Source organism: Mirounga leonina, unplaced genomic scaffold, assembly GCF_011800145.1.
Source record: "Mirounga leonina isolate KUSES-001 unplaced genomic scaffold, KU_Mleo_1.0 Mir_168, whole genome shotgun sequence".
Lineage (NCBI taxonomy): Eukaryota > Metazoa > Chordata > Mammalia > Carnivora > Phocidae > Mirounga > Mirounga leonina.
Window position 1 is genome coordinate 51421183 of NW_023270426.1, and position 26928 is coordinate 51448110.

General features: G+C 37.7%; 1 protein-coding gene across 3 annotated transcripts in view; it reads left to right on the plus strand.

Annotated features, from left to right (window-relative positions):
• Positions 1-26928, plus strand: part of MSH3 (mutS homolog 3) — a 185146-nt gene that overhangs the window by 23020 nt on the left and 135198 nt on the right. For all 3 annotated transcript variants that reach the window (XM_035014749.1, XM_035014750.1, XM_035014751.1), the window contains one exon: positions 25899-26011. In XM_035014749.1, coding sequence (XP_034870640.1) covers positions 25899-26011 — 113 coding nt within the window. The remainder of the gene's footprint in view (positions 1-25898; positions 26012-26928) is intronic.

A 26928-nucleotide genomic window follows, 5' to 3' on the forward strand; every position in this document is an offset into this window, starting at 1 on the left:
GGCCCTTTATGGTGTTATCTCCTACCTACAGCTGTCTGAAACAAATGTCTCTCCCATTGTTTTGGGGTTTTTTGGCCCTTGGGGATTTCCTCTTTTTTTTGTTGTTGTTTTTTGACTCTTTTTAAGAAACTTTTTTTTTTTTTAATTTTATTTTTTGACAGAGGAAAAGAGAGAGAGCACAAGCAGGGGGAGCGGCAGGCAGAGGGAGAGGGAGAAGGCTCCCCGCTGAGCAGGGAGCCGAACATGGGGCTCGATCCCAGGACCCCGGGATCATGACCTGAGCCAAAGGGAGACACCTAACCAACTGAGCCACCCAGGCACCCTGAAACATTTTTTATTATATTTTAATTCACGATTTCTATGTGTTTTTAGTAGACTCTTTGGATCAAACAAGTGTCCATGCTTACTGTAGCATTCCTTTATTTTTGTACTTAGATCTTTCCCCATTCTGAAGCTACTTCAGTAATCATCTGTATTTTATTCAATTTAATTTTCTTTAAAATTTTATCTAATTTTTAGCGTTTAACTGTTTTTCTTTATTGTACTTTTACTGTGTAAGGTGTGGTCCTACCTTGATTTCCCCCGTGAATGCTAGTGGGTCCATTTTAGCATTCATAAAACTTACCCTTCATCAGCCTGAGATACAAATCATAGCCATATTTAAAAAGAAAAGAGAAGGAAAAAAAATCAACAATGAGGAGAGGAAGTGCTTTTAATAAGGTATGAACAACATAGCTTGACAAAATTTTGTTCCATATTTACTATGAGTAAACCATATAGCCTTGAAATTTCAAGGAGAAAAGTTGTTTTATTTTTGATGGATTCTTAATCTGTTTTAAACAATAAGTAGATTCTTGTGTCTCAGACTTAGCATCCCCTCTTTTTCTTCTGCTGTAAATCTGGAGGTAAAGAGAGTAGTTTTTGTCAGTTGCTGGTTAATATTTTATTAATATTTAAGAAATAATAAAGCTGTGTGAGAAAATGCAGAAGAATGGCTTGGAGTTATGGAATATGCATTTTAAAATATTAAGTTTTTTTGTATTCTTTGGCCACAAGAGGTCTCCAAAGGATTTTCTATTCTGTGGGTTATCATTTAAAGACTATTGGGACCTTCACATTTGTTTTTATATGGCCAGGTAGACTGACTTACTTTGTATCTTATGGCAATTACGGATAACTACATATTAGTCAAAAGTGGTACTAAGATAAAATTGTTTCTAAATAATGATAAACAGTTTTTCTTAGGTTAATTATTTTTATTTATGTAAAATGTGTTTATAAAGCTTCAGTTTGGATCTTAGGAAATCATTTTTACTATACTTTGTTACCCTTCCCATTTGTGGTAAGAATATATAGAAAGAAACAGAGGGAAAGAGATGATTTTAAGCACTGTATTAGTTGCAGTTAAGATGGCTTTAGTTTAGAGAATGTTACATGTTTATAAAACTTGTTGAGAGGAAGACTATAGAAAACAATAAACCAAATTAGTCTTTGTTTACTAGTTCTCAAAGAAACTGATATTTGAGGCAAATCAGATGAACAGAGCAGATGATGCTCAATTTTGTGATCAGAGATGTGAGGGCTTCCTGAGCCTAGCACAGCCAAGGGAGGCTTTGTGAAAGGTGGGCTGCACGGGTGACATTTGCAGGATGGGAGGCTTTGTACTGGTAGTGGAGGAGGGAAGGATGTGCTGTGTGTGTGTGTGTGTGTGTAAACAGGATGAGTTCTGAGGCACTTAGGCTGGAAATATTAGAGGAGGTGTGAAGACAGAGGGGAGACTTTTCTAGTTGGAGGTGAACTTTAAAGTTGAGAATGGAGGAAGAAGGCGTCAAGAACCCTAAAATCCAGCAAAGGAGTCTGGAATCCTAATGGAAGTCAGTAAGGTTTCTGGGCAAAAGAATGGCATGACAGAAGAGAAGAGGTGAGTCTACAACCTAAGACAGGAGAATTGAACTTTAAAAAAATATCAATTCCCCTAATGGGAAAAAGAATAAGACCAGGGAGTTTAATGGATATCATAGTTGGGAGTAGGGGGAAGAAAAATAGAAAGAAACAGAAAGGAAGGGGATAAAGAGCGAAGTAGAGAGCCAGCGCAAGGTAGGGATATGTAGTTATAATTTATTTGTTGCAAATGATATGGCCAATGGTATGTGTTAATTTTATACAGTATTGACTATTAAAATTTTCTGAAGCTGCACGATAATTAGATAGTTGGTTATAAATTAATCCTAACCAGTTGGTATCATTTATCATTTATTCTTCTTATGGAAGAATGTCCTTCAGTACTACAGTGATTGAAGCAATTTGGCTTATGAAATAAAAATGCTTGAACATATTAGCATTTACTGAAAGATGTTTATGTTGCAGATTTGAAGAAAACATTCAAATCTTGGTGTTGGGGAGTAAGAATGACTCCTGCTGTGGATGCTTCCAGTGTTAGAAAGAGAAATACATTATTATGTCTTTGTATCCACAGAGGACCTTAAATTTTCTAAGGTTTAACCAAAATCATTATCTGACATGATTGTTTATAATGGAGATTTATACCATCTGAAAGTCATTTATACATGTTTGCAGTGTTTTAATTTTGTGTTTCTCTTTTATTAAATTAATTTGTATTAGAGATTGATTCCTACTTGGTGTTCTTATACTTTGATTTTCAAATTTTTTTTTTTTAAAGATTTTATTTATTTGAGAGAGAGAATGAGAGAGAGAGAGAGCATGAGAGGGGGGAGGGTCAGAGAGAGAAGCAGACTCCCTGCCGAGCAGGGAGCCCGACATGGGACTCGATCCCGGGACTCCAGGATCATGACCTGAGCCAAAGGCAGTCGCCCAACCAACTGAGCCACCCAGGCGCCCCTGATTTTCAAATTTTTAATGGAAAATGTATCAAAATGAAATTATTGCTGTGAAACTATGTGCATAATTATCGGAGAAATTGTTATGTAAACTAGGTATCTGTTATGGCTAAGATCCAACTTTTTTCTGATGTTATTAGTTGAATTTAGCATTAGTTAAAAAGTATCAAATCTTGAAGGACGAGAGGAAAAAAGTAGACAGGTATTACTGATGAACTTGGTTAAGAGGAAGTGCTCCACACATAAGAAATGTTAAGTGGCCAGTACTTGATGGTCTGAATTTAGTGATTGCAGTCTCCCAGTTTGTTCTCTGAGAGTTTAATAAGCTCAGTTTCTTGGACTTTTATGACATCATTACTGGGATCCAAGTAAATGTGGCATGTATCAAACACTGGCTGGCATGCAATACGAACCATAAAGCCCCTATATTTAGTGGGAAGGTGAGGCTGGGTATGGTGAGGGCATTTAAGGGAGTGTGAACACAGGATGCAGTAAGGGATTGTGAGCATTGAGTGTTCAGGTGTGTATGAACAGAGGATTCTGGGACAGAATCTAGCCCTTAAGAACTGCTCAGTGAATGTTGGCTCTATGGCAGTGTGTTTAAGGATGGGGGGAAGACTACAGCTGTTTTATGGAGGATGCTAGGCACTAGCAAAAAGAATCTGCTTTATTTTGATGTTTCTCCACTTTGGCCTCCTGACTCCTTTTATTTATTATTTTGTGTTAGAATTTTCTTTTTTTAAATTTGTTAAATTACAGAGGTAGTACATGTTTTGTTGTAAAAGTAAAAAATACCTACTTTATTTTATTTTATTTTTTAAAGTTTATTTTTTTTAGTAATCTTTACACCCAGCAGGGGCCTCGAACTCATGACCCGGAGATCAAGAGTCGCACACTACTAAGTCAGCCAGGCATCCCCCAAAATCCCTGTTTTATTATTATTTTTTAAGATTCTTTTTTCTTCTTTTTAATTAATTAATTATTTATTTATTTTTAGGGAGGGAGGGTCAGGGGAGGGGCAGAGGGGGAGAGAACATCCCCAGCAGGCTCCACCCCCAGCACAGAGCCCACGGCAGGGCTCAATCTCACCACCTGAGCCAAAATCGAGTTGAATGCTTAACCGACTGAGCCAGCCAGGTGCCCCCCAAAATACCTATTTTAAGGGAAAAAATTATTGCTAACCTCCCCAGCCAATTTGATTTAAAGTATTTTTATTACAGTGTGACTTTAATATTTGTAAACTTAGAGTTTCATGTTTTAGCTTTATACCTTTTTTTAGAATAAAGTCATAATGAAATTTGAGATTAAAATCAAACAAATGTATTAAGCTCATAAACTATAGGTGAACAATAGTTTGGTACAAAGGATGATGTTCTTGTCTGAAAATAAACTGCTCCTCCCAATTTGAGTAGGATGTGTCCCCCACTGAGGACCAGGTTCTTTGCAGTTCAATATTTCTATCTATGATGTGCTGTGTAAAGACTCAGCTGTTTCTCACTGTTTTTGTCTTTGAACCATGGTGTGTAACTTAAGTGATTTGCCCTCCACTTTCATTGTAAGACTGCCTCCTTTTTCTTTTTTTCTCATTGAACCTTTAACACCTGAAGTGCTCTTATTGCTAATGTGGTGTTAGCATAAAGAGAAATGTAGGAACTAAAGCTTGTGGTAGCATTCCTTTTAAAAGTTGGTAATCCAGTTGATCTAGGATAGCGTTTTTCAAACCAAAGGTCATGAAATCAGTTTGGTAGGTTGCAACTAACAGTGAAAAAAATAAATTTGAATTTATCAGAATGCTTCCCATGTAGTAAAGGTTAAATGTTTCATGAAATGCTTTCTTTCAGTTTTATCTGTGCGTAATCTCTGTCTATATGTATGCCTTCTGATCCTCTTTCCAGTCCTTACGAAGTTTATAATTCTCCAGGAAGGGAATTAAACTCCTAATGTAATGTATTAATTAAATGTTATCTTAGATTATCTTACATGCACATTCTTACTACCTAAAACTGATCAGATATTGCCTGGAAGTATATTTTTAAATAGCACAAATGAAAGGTAGTTAGCATTTAAAGACTGTGGATTGAAAATTCTAAAGCTGACTTGACTCGCAGACCACATATTGCCTACATAGCAAATGCAGAAGTGACAGATTATTAGAAGTAATGAGGATTCATCAAGATTGTTAAATATAATCAATATATGCAAATGAATAGTATCTTAATACGGCAGCAACAAATAGTAAAATGTTTAAAAAAAGGTACCATTTGGAATAGCAACAAAAGCAGTATTATTTAGGACTGTATTTACCAAAAGAAAAACAAGAAGACCTTAATGAAGAAAATTTCAAAACTTTATTTAAAGATAATAAACTAAATAGTGGAAAGAGGTGTATTAAAAACATGTAATTAGCGAATCAAACCTGCGATTTTAGAACTTTTTATGGTGTAGACAGATTCTTAATTTGATATTTGAATTAAAAATGCGGGTTGATTTAACAGAAGCTCTTGGGTTGTAGTGGTGATGCTTATAGGTGTAATATGTTTGAAGGTGGAGGGGATATGACTTAAGTGCAATGTGCTGGAGTACGTTGTAAAGCCGGTATTTGTCACGGTTACCTGTTCCCTGTCATTTAGATTATATCTTTGAGCTAAATCTAATATAAATGGGACCATTGCTTGAAGGAAAAGAAGATTCAAACCAGAATTTTAGGGAAATACAGATGATGAATTTAAGGCCTAGAAAGGTCACTTAAACTCCCTGAAGATGGATTACTCTCCATTTTTCATGATAGCATACTGTTATTTTTATTTATTTATTTATTTTTAAAGATTTTATTTATTTATTTGACAGAGAGAGAGATAGCGAGAGAGGGAACACAAGCAGGGGGAGTGGGAGAGGGAGATTCAGGCTTCCCGCTGAGCAGGGAGCCCGATATGGGGCTCGATCCCAGGACCCTGGGATCATGACCCGAGCTGAAGGCAGACGCTTAACGACTGAGCCACCCAGGCAACCCTGTTTTTATTTTTTTAAAGCTTTATTTATTTGTTGGAGAATGCAGGTGCGGGTGTGAGTAGGGTGAGGGGCAGAGGGAGAGGGAGAGAAGCAGACTCCCTGATGAGTGTGGAGCCCAGCACAGGGCCCAGTCCCAGGACCTGGAGATCATGACCTGAGCCAAAATCAAGAGTCGGATGGACTGAGCCACCCAGCAGCTCTAGTAGCTTACCTTTTTAATTAAGATATTTTATTCTGCCTTCAAGTTCTTGTTACTAATTTAGCTAGCAGTAAATTCTAATGGATAATTCTTTTATCTGTATTATTTTAGCTCATCACTATCTGTATTGATAGATATTTCCAGTAGATTTTCAGTTTATTGATACATACCCTGAGTATGCATTATTATACATTCATTCATTCTTAACATTTATTGGGTGCTTGCTGTGTGCCAAGTTCATTATTAGATAGTGAGGATCTGAAAATGAACAAGATCCTTACCTTCCCAATTCTTAAAGTCTAGAAGGGTGGTAGTCACGGAAATAAATAATTATAATGAAAACACTGATTATTAAGGTCCGATAGAGTGACTGGTAGCATGAGGACATCAAGCTTTGCAGAAGGAGTTAGGGGAGGCTTCCCAGAAGAATAGGCCACAACTGAGACTTGAAAGATGACAGCCAGGCAGATGGAGGTGTAAACCACAGTGTGGTTTTCTTAGGGAACAGAAACGAGTGTGGTCTGCCAGGGTGGACATGGCAGCCTGAGACAGGACAGATGTGGGGTTTGGAGAGAAAGGTTGTGTAAAGTGAAAACCAAGAGAGAAAGTAATATCATGGACGGGTTAGATAAAGAATTTCCTGTGAAGAAGGCTGAGAACAAATGGCTGGTGGCAGAAACTGTATCATAATGATCTTTTGTGTCCCCAGTACCTATCATAGTGGCTTGCATATAGTAGGTACTTAATAAATGACCAATGAATGATTAAAGAAGTGACTTTTGAGATAAGGGGGAAAATGGGTATTTCCTATGTGTTTTTCTTAGAAAAAATGATTTAGGGGTTTTATAAATACGGAGGGTTGTTGTAGTAGCTGGGAACTCATACATATATGTGATGATAAATGTATATTTAAGTGGTATGGATGGAGCCAAGTCATTTACTTCTTTTGGAAAGACTATATTAATTCCCTATCATTTTTTTCTATTGTTTTTAGTTTTTAAAATTAAAAAAAAATGTCACTTTCAAGTAGTTTATTTAAGCTTCTTGACATTTCCGTGGACATTCCTGTACAGTAAATACTAATGGGATCTACATGACTAAGTTATCCTGGATAAGGAATTATGTAATATTTTAAAGATTGATATTGATGATGATCACCACAGTAATATTTTAAAGATTGATATTGATGATGATCACCACAAAGTAAGCCACAGTAAGGCTAGTCCATCACCATGCATAGTTATGCCATCTTTTTTTATGATAAGGACTTTTAAGATCTACTCTCTTAATAACTTTCAATGTATAATACAGTATCATTAATTATAGTCACCATGCTGTACATTACATTGCCAATTGATAGTTTTTATATGCGTAGTCAGCACTTTTAATGGGTGTGCTTAATATATATGAAATGGGTGTGGGGCGCCTGGGTGGCTTAGTTGGTTAAGCGACTGCCTTCGGCTCAGGTCATGATCCTGGAGTCCCTGGATCGAGTCCCGCATCGGGCTCCCTGCTCGGCAGGGAGTCTGCTTCTCCCTCTGACCCTCCCCCCTCTCATGCTCTCTCTATCTCATTCTCTCTCTCAAATAAATAAATAGAATCTTTAAAAAAAAAAAAAAAAGAAATGGGTGTGTTCTTATATGTGAAAATCCAGATTTTAAAACATGGTAAATTAATAGGTCAATGTTACCGTACAAAAGTGTTTGCTATAGGGTTTATCTAAATTCTAAGCCTTTGTGCATTTTCATTGAGTCTAACTCCACAGGAATGTCTTTACTTGGAAAGTATAAATGGAGGGTACATGTAGTAAGCTTACTGATAGTAGTTGAATAGGAAGAAACCACATTTGAAGAGTCTGGAGGAATGACTTAACAGATTAATACAGAAAACCCCCCAGCTGGGTCCAGACTGCTTCAACAGAAAGTTCAAAAGCATTGTGTGAGATACGCGTAATTGTTTTACTACCTCTATATGATTTTTGTAAGTACACTTATTCATTTGAGGTTGAAGATTTCTTGCATAAAGTATCCTGATTAAAGCATTTTATTCTCAAGTTACAAGATCACTGAGGTAGTAAGTGGCAAAGCCCACTAGATCCCCAGTCCTAGTTGATGCTTCTGCTATCATTAAGATATAACCTAACGGCAATCTAAAACACAAATATCTCCATAATTGAACCCTTAATACAGGTAGCCATCTGCCCATAGGCTCTCTTCAATTATTTCTTTCTTCCCTTTCCCTCTTCATAGTTCAGAAAGAGATTCCTTTTACTTTCTTCCCTTGTAGCAAAGTTTCCTTTCACTATCTGTTTTAAATAAAAAAACACTTGAGGCTAGCTTGGTTCACAGCCTCTCTGAGCTTGCTTATGTCTAAGCCTTTGTGGACTTAGACTTATCCATTAATCTTTTCAATGACTCCTTCCTGTCAAACCTCCCACTAAAGAGAGATTTCTTACTAATTTCCATTACTTTTCTTGATTACCCTGAGATTATTTTCTTATCTCTTGTTTTCAGGCCAGGACTTTCTTTTTTTTCTCTTTTTTTGTGGGTTCTTTTTAACCACTAGCCCAAGTTTTGATCTCTAGAGCAATAAAGGTCTGTGAAGTCCTGCTATGTTTTTTCCCTCTACCATTTTTCTTTCCTTCTCTTACTTCTCCTTCTGTCTGCTTTTAGGTATTTGATTTAATATGTAATTTGACTTAATATACATAATAATGAGGTTGATGATGTTTCTCCAGGTTTCCTTGGGATCTCCTGTACACCCCAACAATTTAGAAAACTCTAGCAAGTTCTTGGGACTCTTACCCTCAGTGTTATCTTGAATTCTTTCTTTTTGAACCTTTAGCTCTGACCAGCTCTTCTTGGTCAGGCTGAACTGGGCTCTGCATCTCATGGGAGTGGACGTGAACCCAGAGCATAGCATGTAGTTATGCTAGGTTGCCCCCAACCCTAATAGGAAGGCTGGTAGAGAGGGGAATGCATGAGTGGATCTGCATTCCTTCCCTGAAGGCCATGTTGGACCATGACCATCCACAGGGTTAGTCTTTACCTGGTGGGGCCATTGAGATCAGGGGAGTGTCTAGCCAGGAAGACCTGCACTTGACCCATCATGGCAGTGCTTTTTGAACTGTGGTCGCAAGTCATTAATGATTTCTGAAAACAATTTTATGGGTTGCACTTACCACTTTAAAGAATGAATTAGGGTGGTATAGAGTAGAAGATAGATGAACGCATTGTATGTAATAAGCTAAGTATTGTTTAATGAAACTTTTTCCATTTGCTATACATCTTAATCCTGTCTTTAACCCAAGAAAAAGTTGCTTCAAACAGTGACATATTTATTTCTGGTCGTTCCTGTTAACAATAAAGTAATTGTATGCAAATAACACATTAACTGAAGGTTTTCCTTTTCATTCAGCTTCACAAACATTTATTGTATAATTACCATGAATCTCATTGAGATTAGAAGATCCATTCCCTTTGCCCAGTAAGGGCTCCCAGTCTTTTTGGGGAGCCAACACATACACAGATGGCTCTAGTACAGAGCAGATTGATACAGTATGTGATAGGAAAGCAAACTGAATACTACGAGTACATGAGAGGAGAGAATGGAGCAGCACTGCTTAGCAGATACATGATGTGATCCACAAATGTGAGTCACTTGTTACTTATTTTTTCATGGAAATAATAGTTGAAAACACAACATTACATTAGTTTCAGGTGTACGACAATGATTCCACAAGTTTGACATTATGCTGTGCTCCCCACAAGTGTAGCTACCATCTGTTACCATGTAATACTGTTATTACAATACCATTGAATATGCAATGTGATTTTAAATTTTCTGGTAGCCACATTAAAAAATAAAAAGAGATAAGTGAATTTAATTTTGATAGTACATTTATGTAATTCAGCATATCCAAAACATCATTTTAACGTGTAATTTCTTTGCATTCTTTTTTATGCACTAATTCCTTACATTCCTGTTTACACACTAAGTTTTCAAAATCTAGCATGTGTTTTACACTGAGCAGCACATCCCAGTTGTGACTAGCCACATTTCAGGGGCTCAGTAGCCAGCCACATGTTGTAGCTACTCTATCAGACAATGCAGTTGTATAGAGCATAGGGAAACTTTATTTAAGAGAGGGCCTAGAACGATAGGTAGCATTTAACTAGACAGTGCTGGGAGAACAGTATTCCGCAGTGAGAGAAAAGTGTAAACAAAGATGAAATAAGAATTTGAAAAAAAAAATAGTGAATGAAGGTCTTACTATATATCACGTATATTCTCTGATCACTACTCTTATTAACTTGTAACCTTCACAATAGCCCTTTGAAGAAGTTACTATCATTATATAGTAATTATATATATAAACTCTAAATTTTTATAAATTTGGAAACAGGCATTAGTGGTCAAGTAACATATATGTATATATGTATATATGTATGTATCTATCTGTCTGTCTGTGGAAGGCAAAATGATGGCCCTCCAAAGATATCCGTGTCCCAGTTCCTGGAAACTGAATATGTCCAGTTACGTGGAGGAATTAAGGTTGCTACTCAAATAACTTTAAGTTGGGGAGATTGCCCTGAATTATCCAGGTGGGCCCAGTTAATCACAGGAGTCCTTTAAATGTAGAAGAGGGAAGTAGAGGGGATCAGAGTGATGTGTGATGTATTTGACACATAACCCTGGCTTTGAGACAGAGGAAGGTGCCATGAGCCAAGGAACACAGGCTGCCTCTAGAAACTGGAAAAGACAAGGAACCCAATTCTCTCTGTTTTTTTTTTTTTTTTTTTTTTTTAAGATTTTATTTATTTATTTGGCAGAAAGAGCACATAAGCAGGGGGAACAGCAGAGGGAGAGGGAGAAGCAGGCTTCCTGCCGAGCAGGGAGCCCGATGCGGGGCTCGATCCCAGGACCCCTGGATCATGACCTGAGCCGAAGGCAGACGCTTAGCCGACTGAGCCACCCAGGCGCCCCAAGGAACCCAGTTCTCACCTGGAATGTCCAGAAAGGAATATAGCCCTGCCCATTGAGACCAGTGTCCGAATTCTCACCTAACTGTGAGATAGTAAATGTCTGTTGTTTTAAGCCACTAAGTTTGTAGTAGTTTGTTCAGTAGCAAAGGAGAGTAATACACTACTTTATCCAGAACTGTGGGTTCTGGATAATGATATAAAAATGTTTTTCTTAACCTTTTGTTTATGGGTAGCTATTTATAGGAATTAAGTCAGACTACTGTATCTCTTTCTGGGATGCTGAGTTTCTTCTTCCTCATTTTTCAGAATAACTGGAAAATGACAGGTATTTAATACTGTTTAAGTAGACATAACTTTTCTTACAAATAGGAATATAAATACTAGTTATGGTTTTGACTGAAATATTGAGAGTTTGTAAGTACTTGATAAAGTGGTAACTGCCCTTTTTAAGTCTGAGCAGTTTCTAGTTGCTATGTCAGGGTATCATTTATGTATGAATTACCTTATAGGTAAGTATACTTTACAGTTTTTTATGTAACTCTTAACTATCAGCCCCCGGATGTCACAAAGTTTATCTGTGGGTGATTAAATTGAGTAAGACAAGAGATTGCCTACCCATACATAATAAAATCCTATTTCTTCTATCTTCCAGAGAACAGTGGGAACAGGTTGGCCTGCAGGTTGTCATATTCTGCCTCCTTCCCACCTACTTACTGCTACTGAGAGACAGAGCTTAGCCTCTTCTTACGTTCTGTGAGGAAAGGGCTTCCTTAGGTTAGTTCCTTGGCCCTGTGCACATTGAAACATATGCTCTTAGAAGGAGAGAAGCTTTTATCTTGCTTCCTGCTTGCATATTTCCTTCCACTTTATCTTTCCTTCTGTACTAACAATGCAAAGATTTTACTTCAGGAATATGTGTTTTATTTACTCCTGTCATTATCCTATATACTAAAATACTACCTTTTGAGGCGCCTGGGTGGCTCAGTGGTTAAGCGTCTGCCTTCGGCTCAGGTCACGATCCCAGGGTCCTGGGATCGAGCCCCACATCGGGCTTTCTGCTCAGCGGCAAGCCTGCTTCTCCCTCTCCCACTCCCCCTGCTTGTGTTCCCTCTCTCGCTGTGTCTTTCTCTGTCAAATAAATAAATAAAATCTTTAAAATACTACCTTTGTCAAAGTGCTGATCTTTTGCAGTGCTCTACAAACATGTAGATACAGAGTGATTTTTTAAAAAGTATGATTCCGGAGTTAAATGCTGGCTAAATGTAGACAACAACAGAGGAATTCATTAGTTCCCTGGGGCTGTGGTGATGTGAAGTGTTTGTGGGTGTCTTTATTCTAACTTCAAAAGCGGAAAATTTATGCTTTTTTTGCTTGTCTGTGCTCTGGGTGCTTAGTGAGTGCAGCCTCATCTTCTGGAATTCTCTTTTTTTTTTAAAGATTTTTATTTATTTGAGAGAGACAGAGCTAGGGAGAGAGCGTGAATCGGGGGAAGGACAGAGGGAGAGGGAGAAGCAGACTCCCCGCTGAGCAGGGAGCGTGACACAGGGCTTGATCCCAGGACTCCTGGGATCATGACCCGAGCCAAAGGCAGACGCTTAACCAACTGAGCCATCCAAGCGCTCCTGAAATTCTCTTTATGGCTTAGGGAATCTGTATGATTTTCTTGCTTTTATCCTCAGAAGCTCTAGGTCATGCTGATTACTCCTGAGTGATTACAGTTGCTTTTTGCCTGCTAAGCAATCCTTATATGTAAAAATCAGGAATTAGACACAAGACTGATAAGGAGATGGTGATTTTGTTTTATAGAGATTTTCACTTGCAGACTTTTAGGTATTTTCAAATTCTAATTTGATTTGATGCATTTAAATAACAAGTCATGCACCAAGGTTAAACTGATCCATTTTACAAGTTTGATTTGCAAACCCATGACTTGTATAAGGTAACCTATACCTGAGGCCAGAAGAATGGCATACTATCTCTCACATGGTCTCTTGTCCCTGTCTCTGGAACTTAGCTACACCAGACTATTGGCATGTTCTCCACATGTCATGTACAGTGACAGATGGCACAGAGCAGTGGTCTGGCACCAGACACCCTGCATTTGAATCCTAGCTTCCTCCTCACTTTTTAGCTGTGGATCTTAACATTTTTGTGGCTCAATTTCATTATTCAAAAACAGGTGAATAATAATACAAGTATCTCATAAAGTTGTAGGGAGGATTAAGTTAGTTAATACATGTAATGGGTTTAAAACAGTCCTTAAAACAGTATTCAGTAAACATTAGCCTTATTTTTCTTTTTTTTTTAAAAGATTTTATTTATTTATTTGATACAGAGAGACAGCGAGAGAGGGAACACAGCAGGGGGAGTGGGAGAGGGAGAAGCAGACTTCCCGCTGAGCAGGGAGCTTGATACGGGGCTGGATCCCAGGACTCTGGGATCATGACCTGGGCCGAAGGCAGATGCTTAACAACCGAGCCACCCCGGCGCCCCTAGCTTTATTTTTCATTCATCGTTTATTTTTCTACTATTCTTAAGCTATTCTTAGGTTGTGCAGTGAGTTTTTCCCACATTTGTCTTAAAATTTTCTGCATCCTGACAGCCTTACTACTTTTATGAAGCTGCCCTACAATTTTTAGTTGTAGGTCTAACCTTGGCTGTAATTGGAATTGCCTAAGGATATTAAATACTGATGCCTGCATTTTTTAAAAAAGATTTTATTTATTTATTTGATAGAGAGAGGGAGAGAGAACATAAGCAGGAGGAGGGGCAGAAGGAGAGGGAGAAGCAGACTCCCCGCTGAGCAGGGAGCCCGATATGGGGCTCAATTCCAGGACCCTGGGATCATGACCTGAGCTGAAGGTAGATGCTTAACCGACTGAACTACCCAGGTGCCCTTGATGTCTGCATTTTTGGTCTGTGCTAAAGCTGGCTGGTAGTAGTTTTGAGGATGGATTGTTGTATTTCTGGGAGTTTTCTGTCAGGTTGTTAAAACACTGGTAGCTTAAAATCAGCCATGGTGGGAATATTTACACTATTGAAATTGGCAGATACCACCACAGCATGTCTTTCAATCTAGTTGGTATTCCTGTGATTTGTTTATAAGCCTCTCTAAATAGGTGTTGAGCCTTTTACTAGAGTAAATTAGTTTGCTAGGGCTGCCATAACAAAGTATCACAGACTGGGTGGCTTAAAAAACAGAAATGTATTGTTTCACAGTTCTGGAGGTCATAAGTCCTAAATGAAGGTGTCAACAGTGTTGGTTCCTTCCACGGGCTGTGAGGGAAGGATCTTCCAGGCTTCTTTCCTTGGCTTATAGACAGTTAATTTCTTCCTCTGTCTCTGTATTCTTTCCTTCTCTGTGTGTCTCTATGTTCAGATTTCCCTTTTTTATAAGGACACTAGTTCTACTGAACTAAGGCCCACCCAGTGGACCTCACTTTAACTTGATTATCTCTGTAGGGACCTTATTTCCAAATAAGGTCACATTCTCAGGTGCTGGCGGTTAGGACTTCCATATTTGGATTTTAAGTGGATACAATTCAACCCATAACACAGGGCAGGGAACTTCTTTTTTCTTTTTCTCTGTTAGTTCCTGTAATATTTACACAGTGAAGATTTGTTGACTTGAATGAAAAAGAAACGCCAGTTAACTTGTGTGTTATTTGTGTATAATTTTTTATTTATTGTATTATGAATTCCAGATAGTTAATTTGATTTTTTTTTTGAAGCAGTTCTTTCTGGGCATAATATCAGTTAGTATTTATAGAGAAAAACATTAGTTTAGGAAGATTAGTTATTTCAGGTTGCCTGAGACAGGCTCGAGCTTGTTGGTGAACTCAAAAGGCATATGATCTGAGTGAAATAGTCTTGATTTTGTGTCTGTTGCTGAGAAAATGCTTTTAATCATGCTTGAAAAAATGAGATGAATTTCCACTGATCTGAGAATGTTTTAATGCTGATAGTCATCTTCAGGATTATGTAAGACTATAGAGTTCTGAGGAAAGTAGGGGTTTTTTTGTTGTTGTTTTGTTTTTGTTTTTTGCTTTTTCTCAAAGGCAAGTATAATGTCATGTAATGATTTTGTGATATTGGTGATCGAAGAAATATTTTTTTAAGCACAGCAAGTATAAATTATTTTTTAAAAATCTGCCTCGTGTTAGGATGATTGTATATAAAATAGTGGATAATATTTAAACTATGATCATCTCAAAGCGTGTAAATTTGGATGTACTTTTTGAAGTTAAATATTTTTCTTTCAAAATGAGGTACTTCTCCACACCATTGTTTTTTGCTAAGTAAGTACTGGAATCTTATTCCAGAAGTGTATTTGAAATAAGTATTTGAGGGGTACCTAGGTGGCTCAGTTGGTCCAACTCTTGATTTCAGCACAGGTCATGATCTCAGGGTCATGAGATGAAGCCTCACCTCAGGCTCTGCGCTCAGCACAGAATCTGCTTGAGAGTCTCTCCCTCTGCCCCTCCCCAGGCTCATGCGCTCTATTTCTCTCTCTCTCTCTCAAATAAATAAATAAGTCTTTAAAAAAAACACATTTGCTCAGGAATTTATTAGTGTAATTGTTCCGTTTTTTTAATAGAAAAATTTCATTTATAAATTATATATTCAGTTGTAAATTATAAAAGCTTTATTTTTAATCAACTTTAACCAACTATAATTTACATGCAATATAATTTATACATTTTAAGGGTATGAGTCAAATCAATTTTGACAAACATATATATCTATATAAACACCCCCCAATTAAGATGCAGAGCATTTCTGGGCGCCTGGGTGGCTCAGTTGGTTAAGCGACTGCCTTCGGCTCAGGTCATGATCCCAGAGTCCCGGAATCGAGTCCCGCATCAGGCTCATTGCTCGGCGGGGGGTCTGCTTCTCCCTCTGACCCTCCCCCCTCTCATGTGCTCTTTCTCATTCTCTCTCACACAAATAAATAAATAAAATCTTTAAAAAAAAAAAAAAAAGATGCAGAGCATTTCCATCTTCCCAGAAAGTTCCCTGTATCTCTTTGCAGTCATTTGCTTCCCATCTCCTCCTTTCAGTCTTAAGTGAATACTGATCTGATTAGACTGTTTTAGAATTTAACATCAATGGAATCATGTACTTTTATGTTCAGCTTCTTTTAGCATAATGCCTATGAAATTCACCTATGTTGCTGTGTATCAGTAGGTTTTTTTTTTAATTGTTCAGTATTATTGCTTTGTATGAGTATACCAAAATGTGTTCATCCATTCACTCGCTGAACGTTTGGGGTTTTGCCTATTTTCAGTAAAGCTGCTAAGAACATTTGTGTACTATTTTTTTTTATGGACATATGTTTTTATTTTGGGTAAATACCTAGGGGAGTGGAATTGCTGGGCTGTATGGGTAAATATGTACTTGACTGTATAAGAGACAGCCAAACTATTTTTCAAAGTAGTTTCCCAGTTATACACTCTCACTAACAGGGAATGAGAGTTGTAGTTGTTCTGTCTTTGTCAACTCCTGGTATTACCAGTCTTTTAAATTTCAGCCATGATAGTTAGTGGGAAGTGATTATTCACTTTGGTTTAAATTTTTTTTTTTTTGGATGACCAATGTTTTCATGTACTTCCTGGCTATTCATATATCTTTTTCTTTTGCCCATTTAAAGAAATTGGGTTGCTTTTCTGATTGAGCTATAAGAATTAGAATTCTTTCTGCATTCTGAATAAAAATCCTTTGTTAGGTATATGTATTATGAATATTTTCTCCCAGTCTGTGGTCTGCCTTTTAATTTTCTTGATGACCTTAGAAAAACAGAAGGTTTTTTAGAATTTTCTTTTTATTTAAATTCAATTAATTAACATATAATGTATTATTGGTTTCAGAGGTAGAGGTCAGTGATTCATCAGTCTTATATAATAGCCAGTGCTCATTACAACACATACCCTCCCCAGTGTCCATCACCCAGTTACTCCATCCCCCAAACCCCCTCCACTCCAGCAACCCTCAGTTTGTTTCCTATGCTTAAGAGCTTCTTACGGTTTGTCTCCCTCCCTGATTTTGTCTTGTTTTATTTTTTCCTCTCTTTCCCTATGATCCTCTGTTTTGTTTCTTAAATTCCACATGAGTGAGAGCATATAATTGTCTTCCCTGTTTGACTTATTTCACTTAGCATAATACCCTCTAGTTCCATCCATGTTGTTGCAAATGGCAAGATTCCATATTTTTTTTGATGGCAGAGTACTATTCCATAGAATATATATACCACCTCTTCTTTATCCATTCATCTGTGGATGGACATCTGGGCTCTTTCCATAGTTTGGCTAATATTATGGACATTACTACTATAAACATTGTGGTGCAGGTGTCCCAGAAGGCTTTTTTTTTTCTGATGAAAGTCAACATTTGTCAATTTCTTCTTTTTATGGTTAGTGCTTTTTGTGACCTAAGAAATCTTTGCCTATTTCAAGGTCATGAAGATTTTTCTCTTATGTTTTCTGCTAGAAGTTTTATAGTTTTAACTTTTACTTTTGGCTCTGTTAAGTATATTGATTTAATTTTTGGGCATAGCATGAGCATAGGGATTGGAGTTCCTTTTTCTCCATGTAGTTCCCAGTCGTTTTCATGTCAGTAGTTGAAGAGACTGTTCTGTCCACATTGAATTATGCTGCTGCCAAAGGCTTTATTTCGAATTTAACTTTGAAAAGTGACCTAGAGTTTTATGTTCTTCGGGTAGATGATTTAGACACTGACTTTCTAGGATGTCATTTTAAAAAGTGTGGTGTTTTGTTTTTTGGTCTCAAAAGTTACTTACATTTTAGAAACATAGAGTAGGTGGGATGGGAGCTCTAGAAAACCACTGTGCCACCTTCTCCCTAATACACCCAATTAGAGATGAATATAAAATAGATGACTGTGTGTATGTACATGTGTTTGTGTGGTGTGTGAGAAAAATTAAGCTAAAGCGCTCGTGGAACATCCAGGAAAGCACATCAATAAATATTGCACAATTGGTACAGTCTTAAGTAATCAATTTTAGGGCTTAGTAACTTCTGTTGTTAATTCTTCTTCTGTTTAACTTTTAAAAATAACCTGAGTATAGGTAAGACTTTCTACACCTTTTTGTTTTCTTGTTTTTGAAGACTGCCATTTAAATGACCATTGAATAACTTTTTTCTTCTTGTGAAATGAAATGCTTTGTGTCTATTTAAAAACCTCTCAAGCATCAGAAATGGGTGAGATGGTATGGGAGGCGTGCAGTGGTTTCTGAAATCACACATGAGCTTTTCCTCCTTCACCTCTGTTCCCTTGGAATGAAAAAGGTGCTTTTTTTTTTTAAAGATTTTATTTATTTATTTGAGAGAGAGAATGAGAGACAGAGAGCACGAGAGGGAAGAGGGCAGAGGGCAGAGGGGGAAGCAGACCCCCTGCTGAGCAGGGAGCCCGATGTGGGACTCGATCCCAGGACTCCAGGATCATGACCTGAGCCGAAGGCAGTCGCTTAACCAACTGAGCCACCCAGGCGCCCGAAAAAGGTGCTCTTGGTAGCTACGGAGCATATCCCTTACTGCTGACATGTTTTTTACTTTGTGCCTGTCCTGCCCAATTACATCTGTTCTAAAGCTCTCTCCCTTTTATCCCTTTTCCTTTGAGTACATGACTACTCCTTTCTCTCGTTCTTAAGTAGCGGTAATAGTAGTAATAATGGTAGCAGTAGCTAACAATATGTTTTAGACACTAAGGGCTTTGTATTTACTGACTTAATCTTCACAAACACCCTGTGAGGGAGCTGCTGTTCTTTTAATACAGATTTTATAGATTAGGAAGCTGAGGCAGAGAGATGTTAAGTCTGGGGTTCTACCACTGGTAAGTAGTAGAGCTGGGATTTGGTCCAGACTTCCTGGCTCTGAAGCACATGCTTTCAACCACTATGTTACGTGAGGAAGCAACCATTCCCTTCCTTCACCCCTGTTTCTGGACTTAAAAAGGAGTCCTGTTTTATAGCATAGTTGACATATTTTGGTTACTATTTCATGAAATTTTCATTCCTTTATAATGCATATTACAGTTTGTATTTCTATCTCTGGCAGTAAAGTTTCTAACAAACAAAGTAGCTTTATTTCTAAAGCTATTACTTCACAAACCGCAGTCCCATGTGTCTGGTAGAAAGCACAGGCCCTTCCTAGCATGTGGTTCTTCTTCTGGGAAAGCATCGTAGAAGAGGTGAGTCTTGGCCCACTTCTGTATAGGAATGTGCACAAATGGCTGGGGTATGGTATGTGGAGATGGGTGGTAAAAAGATCCATGATTGTGATGAGGTGAAAGTTTAAGAAAGGATGGAGGTTTTAAAATGTTCAAGAGAATTCATCTTTAGAGACGATTTCCAAGGTCAGAGAAGAGCTGGGAGGTCATGACTCTGGGCAGAAATGAATGACTTCTCGAGGCCTTTAGGCTTTTTCTGCCTCTGTTCCCTCCCCCTTCACGTTTTCCCTTTCCCTTTGGTTTCCCAAGTTCGAGTACACTAATCCTCTTCCTTTTCCTCACCTCAATTCAGAGAGAAGTACTCTTTTTTTTTTTTTTTAAAGATTTTATTTATTTATTTGAAAGAGAGAGAGCACATGAGAGGAGGGAGGGTCAGAGGGAGAAGCACACTCCGTGCTGAGCAGGGAGCCTGATGTGGGACTCGATCCCGGGACTCCAGGACCACGACCTGAGCCGAAGGCAGTCGCTTAACCAACTGAGCCACCCAGGCGCCCCAGAGAGAAGTACTCTTCTGTCAGGTTTGCCAAGACAAATTGGAGACTTTTTGATGCAGCTTTATCTTAAAGAAAAAAAAAGTAACAATCACTATAAAAGAAGAAGAAGTAAAACCAAAAGTTTAGAAAAAGCTAGAGAAAGTTTTAAAAGACATGAATTTCCCCAGTACAGACTTCTTACATTAAAGTAAAACCTCTTCACGCTTTTCTTCTTTTGAAGGCCCAGCCGTCCTCCATACTGGCCTTGATTATTCCTGGGCCTTGGGTCTCTTGGGAACTCAAGGAGCTAGCGCAGGGAGTGAGGAACTTCTCAGTCCTCCCTCACTCCCCAACAGGCCTGTCCTCCATGGCGGGGCCTGGTGTGTTTATCTCCACTCTCTCCAATCCTGCAGGGGCCCTAAATCTGCTTGTAGTGTTTAGTCCCCAGTGGCAACTTGGCTAAGCTTTCATCAGCTGTGCTTGGTGGGGAGGACTGGGAGGAGGGTCCTTCTGGTCTCCAAAATCTCTGACTTATACTCTCCCTGCCTTATCTAAAGCAGACTTACCAGCTAAAATCAAACTTTAGATCTTCCTTGCCTCAGTTCACTGTTGGCAGTTGGATTTGGGTAGAGGTTGCCAGCTTTCTTAGAAGCTGTGTCCTTGTGTCTCCTTCCTTCTCTGGGCAGCAAAAGGTTCCTTTTTTCATTTTGAAAATCCCTCATTTTGTAGTGAATTCTTACTGAATTTTTTAAAGTGGAATGTGAACATACCAGCTCCTGTAAGGGAAAAGCTGGAAGGTAGGCTAGAAGCAGGCGTGGCTGGATTTAGGAGCTCTTCTCCTTTGTCTCTCCTCTTTCCTGTCACGTTCCACAAGGTGGCAGGATGGCTCCAACCACTGGATCTCTGGACTCCCAGACTCCCAGGTTCAAGTCCAGGGAAATGGATGAACATCTCCTGGCAGCTGTTGCAGAAATCCTGTAATCCATTTGTCTCTTTCTCTTGCTCTTTCCTAATTAAACAATTTTATTTTTTGAAGAGGTAGTGTATTGGTTCAAAAATGTAAGTGTTTTAAGGATGTGGAGTGAAAAGACTTTCATCCTTTTTATTAGTATAAAGCACCTCTTTTTGTCTTCTTTAATGCTTTTTGTCCTGAATTCTGTCTTGCCTGATACAAAATCTTGTTCAGTGCTTTTTTTTAATTTACATTTGACTAGTATATCCATCTAGACAAGTTCTTTTTTCAGCTATCCTTTTATTTTTAACCTTTCTGAATTACTTTATTGTAAATTTTACTCCTGTTTGTAGCACAGAGGTTTTTCCCCCTCTGTAATCCAATCTGAGATCAGCTCTCTTTTAATAAGTAAGTTTACCCCATTTACATTTGTTGTTTGGGCAGATATATTTGATATTAGTCTGTCCATATCATTTTATTCTGTTTTTATATCTTATGAAGAATCTTTACCCTGGCCTTTTTCCTTGCTGTTTTTGTGGCTAGTTATTCTGATATTTGTCAGATAATGGTTGTCTTCATAATTTTAATTTCACATAATGCTCGTTGTCTTCCTAAAGTTCCTTACTATACGTGTTGATAAAATTAATGAATCTCATACTAATTCTAATATAGAGACATTGTAACTCTATTACATGGCCTGTTTTATTCATTCTGGATCTCTATTGGATTCTATCCTCAGAGGAGAGAATTAATCACTCAGCCAGGAAGCTTGGAACTCAATCAGTATTTTTATCATCAGTAAGAACGCTGTCAGAAGAGGCTTTGTGAGTTTTCCTATAGCAGATTGTCAGCCTTTTACAAGGCTCTTTTTGTCTATGAAAATGATAGTTTCTAAAGTTAGCATAGATCATAAAATTGGCAAGCTGACATTTGTTTGGTCACAATTGAACGTTAGATCAAGATCTTTGTAGGTGGTCTGTTACTCAACACCAGAGAGTCGGCAGTTTTATGTTCAAGTTGACATTAAAAGGTATTTTTGGGTCTGAAATTCTTTTATTTTAGTATGGGTTCCATACTTGTTGAGAGTTTTATCACCATTTAGTTTTTCCAAAACAATATATTTGGCAACAGAAAGGCATGTTACATATGAAAAGAATTTTTTTTAAATCAGAAGTCTTAATTTAAAACAGTCCAGCTTCACATACACCTTGCAATGACTGAGACTCCTATTTTGACCATAGTCCTCCCATCCAGCACAGAAGGGGAGTCACCACCCTGGGCCCAGGGAGGAGCATAGCCTCTGTTCAGCCTCCTTTCCGTTCAGGAGGCTTCGGCCCAGGCCACAAACAGCCTCTGTAGAGGGTGGAAAAGGGAGGGTGTTTTCATAATGTTTTAGACTCAGATCAGTTACATGACCATAGTTGACTTCCTAAATTTTTTTGGTGGAAAGGCACTTAACTGTCCACCTCTAACAGAGCAGCTGAAAAGTAGACTACTGTTGGAGAAGATTTCCATCTCCTCTTTGTACTCTAGTCCTGCAGTGACTGCCATATCTTTCCTGTAGACTGCTGTTTTCAGTTTGCAGTTTGCCCGTGAATCATTCTGAAAACTCTGTTGAAGATGAAAATACCTCTTCTCCCCTAACTTCCTGTGAATTCAGATTTAACACATTTAGGGTGTGGGATCTATGCTTTTACTGTGTGTTGCTGGTGATTCTGATGCAGGTATTCCAGGACTGTAGTTCGAGGAAATCAAGGTTGACAGTTCTGTGCCTAATGTAGAAATTTTGCTAAAATCTAGTTTGACAAAATTCTGGTTGGATATTACTCATTATGTACACAGTGTTTCAAGTAGACATTTGTTTCAAAGATAGTGATTTAATCTACCATGACTTTCTTCAATTAAGAAATTTGGCAAAACACAGATTTTATAACTCCAACCAGTTTGTGGAAAAAATGTTTGCATGAAGATGTTCAATATACAGATTGCGGAACGATGAGTTTAACACTCTCGTAATGCTTTCACGGAAGTCTCAAGGATAACTGACAAGTCCATTTTTATAAAATTTAATGGGTTTCTAAATCCTTATCTGCTTATCAAACAAAACGTTAATTAGAACAGTAATTGAGTAACCAGCTGCCTCTTGGGTTCATTCTAGGAATTTGTACAAAATCACTGTGGAGCTCATGTAAGGTCATTCACTGCTTTTTGAGTTGCTAAATAATACTTTGCTACAGGCTTCTAAAAATCCAGGTATTAAGGGAGTCTACGGGAAGATAAAAATTGATAAGAGATTTGTAATAGTCTGATACTCTCTCTCTGGTGGATTAAGGTGAAAAAATCCTTCTTCAGCACTACAGATGGGAGAAAATCCTCCCTCTTAGATTTCTTCCTGAATCAGCTTATGCTTGCCTAGTCTTGTAGTAGAACAGAAAAAGCCTTTGGAGCTAGGTATGCTGGTGCAGATTTTCTGGGGAAACAAAACAAAACAAAACACTACGAAGTCGAGTTTATAAGTTTATTTAAGCAACACAGAACATCATGACAAGTATGTTCTATCCCAGGAATGCAAGGATTATTCAGCATCAGAAAATATGAATAATATATTAAGAAATTAAGTGAGATATAAGCCATGTGATTATTTTCACACATGTAGAAAGAACACTAGGTTAAGATTTAATAATCCTTCATGACTAAAGATTTTTTTCCCCCCCAAACTGGGAAACTTACCAAACCTTAGGCCAATAAGTCATTTATTCCAAAACCTATAGCAAGACTCGTACTCAAGAGTGAAACTTTAGAAGTCTCCCTATTATTGTCAGTAAGAAGACAAAGGATGCCTATTAACATTACCTTTGTTCAACACATCCCGAAGGTCTTAGCCAGTAGTGTAATGAGATAGGAAAAAGAAAAGAATAGAAATTGTAAGGGAGAGATAAAAATATCTTTTTTTCCCCAGGTGATATTAATGCATACATAGACAATACAACACAAGAAATTAGGGTGTTCAGTATGGTTGCTACCTGTAAAAATCGATAGGTTCTGTACACCATGATAACCCTCTAGTAAATACGTTTCCCTTCACAGTAGTATTAATCTATAATATATCTAAGACTGAGCACAACCAAAGAATATAAAACATGGAAAAAATTAAAGAATGTTATTGTTACACATAAAAGACAGAAACAATAGGATATCTTGATTTATTAAGATATTTTTCTCTAAATTAATTCATTGTATATCCAGTCAAAATCCTAATAATATTAGGTTTTTATTAACTTGACAAGATGAATCTAAAATTTATAAAGAAAGTCAAAGGCCCATGAGTAGTTAAGACAGTCTTGAAAAGCAAGGTCTAGGGTCCCGGCTACAGATACTGATACCAAACCATGGACATTAAGATACTGTAGTCCTGTTACAAAGATACACAAAAAGATCAGTGGAACAGAATAGAGAAGCCAGTAAAGGGTCACACACATATAGAAACATGATATGCATTGGAGGCAGCATTATGAAGTGGTAGGAAAAGATGGAATGTCCTCTAATTGGTGCTTTGATCTTTAATTGTTAATCATATGGAATATCTAACTGTATTTCTAACTTCATACCATCCCCCAAAATAAATTCAGGTGAGTTTAATTTGAAAAGCAAATCTTAAAAAATTCACCAGAAAATATAAGAAGTAATGGAATACTTAGCAGTTCTTGAAAATTAAGAGAAGTTTATCTGTCTTCATGTATAAATCTTACAATACTGAGTGTAAAAGCAAGTTATAGGAGGATAGGTGTAATAAAGTACCACTTACGTAAAATTTAAAGCATGAGATAGGGGCGCCTGGGTGGCTCGGTCGTTAAGTGTCTGCCTTCGGCTCAGGTCATGGTCCCAGGATCCTGGGATTGAGCCCCGCATCAGGCTCCCTGCTTGACGGGAAGCCTGCTTCTCCCTCTCCCACTCCCCCTGCTTGTACTCCCTCTCTGGCTGTGTCTCTCTCTGTCAAATAAATAAATAAAATCTTTAAAAAAAAATAAAGCATGAAATAAAGCAACATGTTGTCTAAAGGCGTTGAAGTATATTGCAGAGTATAAAAACATATATAGTAATACACACGAAATTAGAGATAGTGTTGGTAGAAAGATGAATGTGACTGAGGAGGGATGTGTGCAGTTTATTACTTATTTAATGTAATGTTTTACTATTTTTTTAGATAAAAATGTTCTATAGCAACACGTGACAGATGTTAACATCAAGTGAATATCCAATAATAAAGAAATGGTTGAATAAATTATGGCTTTTACATACTATGAAATATTTTCAGCCATTAAAAACAATTAGTTGTAGATAGATCACTTTATGTGGAGGAATTCCCAAGAGTTACTGCTTATGAAGAAAGTAAGATGCAGAAAAGTTTATATGAAGTCATCCCATTTCTATAAAACAAGGACATGTATGAGTATGTATGTATATGATATGTGCTTGTGCATGAACATATGAACATGAAAAAAAATAAGGATTCATTCTGGGCTGTTAACATGGGTTGGGAGTGAGGTGATAGTGAAGGAGAGGGGGCTGGGGGAATGGGGAGCCAAGCGAAACAGAAAATGAGAGAGAAAACATACTACCCAGCATGGATGATATGGTTTTGTTTATGTACTTACATAATCACACACACACACACACACACACACACTCACTCACTCACTCACGCATGCAATTTTAAAGAGACTATAGAACTGCTTTAAAGAGAGAGTGAGAGTTGACCTGGGGCAATTTACTAGTTTTGAATGGGGACTGTGGTAGAAGTGGACTTAGCAAAAAGATGCCATTTCAGAGAAAGATGTATTTTATTGGTAGAGTATTTAAACAAATGATGCAATTAAATTAAAATGATGCTTTTCCAGTTTTCTTCCTTTTATATTTATCAAAGTAATTGACCTTAGTTTCAGTGAGTTCTTGATAATCACAGTGTACTACTTGATATAAAGTACCAGTGGTGAAAATTGTAATTATATTTTATGAAATGGGGCCTTTTGACAGGGAAACTTTAGATCTTTCTCTCTTTTTTTTCAACTTGGGGGAGAATAAAGAATGAATTTCTTTTTTTGGTCAGGCCAAGGCCTAAATATAGATAGTTCAAGATTGTGAATAATTATCTTTGAAATTTTCGTTTTTTTCTTTCAGTGTGCAGGATGACAGAATTCGAGTAGAAAGGATGGATGACATGTACTTTGAATACAGCCATGCTTTCCAGGCAGTTACGGAGTTTTATGCAAAAGATGCACTTGACGTCCAAGGTAAATATTTCGTATGTGTTAGCCTCAATGTCCTCCAATTTAACTGAGTTGAGATTTGGATAAAGGTGCAAGTTTGACTTCCAATTTAATGAAAAAACTAGGCAGTTATCAATAAATAACTGGCAGAAATAGAAGCAAGAGTTCACTTTTCTTGCACTCATCAAAAACACCCCTACAGCTTCTTCCTTTGTAGCTATGACCATTTAGTAACTTAATGTTTTTGACATATTCATTGGACTGTAAGGAGATACTGGCCAACCTTCTTTTTGCTTCTCTTAAAAAATGGCCCATTATTTTCCTTGCCATTTTATAGAGTATTGAGATAAATCTCCTGATAAAGGCTAGTATTTCGTTAGGTTGATTGCCACAATTTAAATACCAGAACATTAATGACAGAGTATTACTATGTTAAGTAACCATTATTTGTCTAATCTGCATGTTGTCAGCCAGGTATCAGTGCTTTACTTGGTCTATACCCCTACTTCCTTCTAGTCCAGCTTATTCTGTTAAGGTTCATTTTTATATCTTACCACATGCTGTAAGGTTTTCACCATTAGACCGTAGATAAATCAGTCTTCCCTTGGCTCCCCCACAGGCACCAATGTCTTGTTAGCATTTCTCTCCCCAACTCTTTTAATCTCATGGTGTCAAACTGAATTGAGTGTCTGAGAGGGTAACCCATTCTGACACAGTCTGCGGTATCACCAAGGGATTGTTGTCTTATGCTCAAGTAAAGACAACTACCATAAGCCTCTTCTGACGTCACATTCACTTAGAAGCGTATGGGATAGGAAACCAGCTTGCCAGTAGGCAGCACTTGTTCCTGTTAGTGGGAGTAGTCCTCCACAGGGTTTGTCGCCCCATAGAGCCATTGAGAGCTTAAGTTGTTGTGCAAACCCCTTCCCCCCCATCCCTAC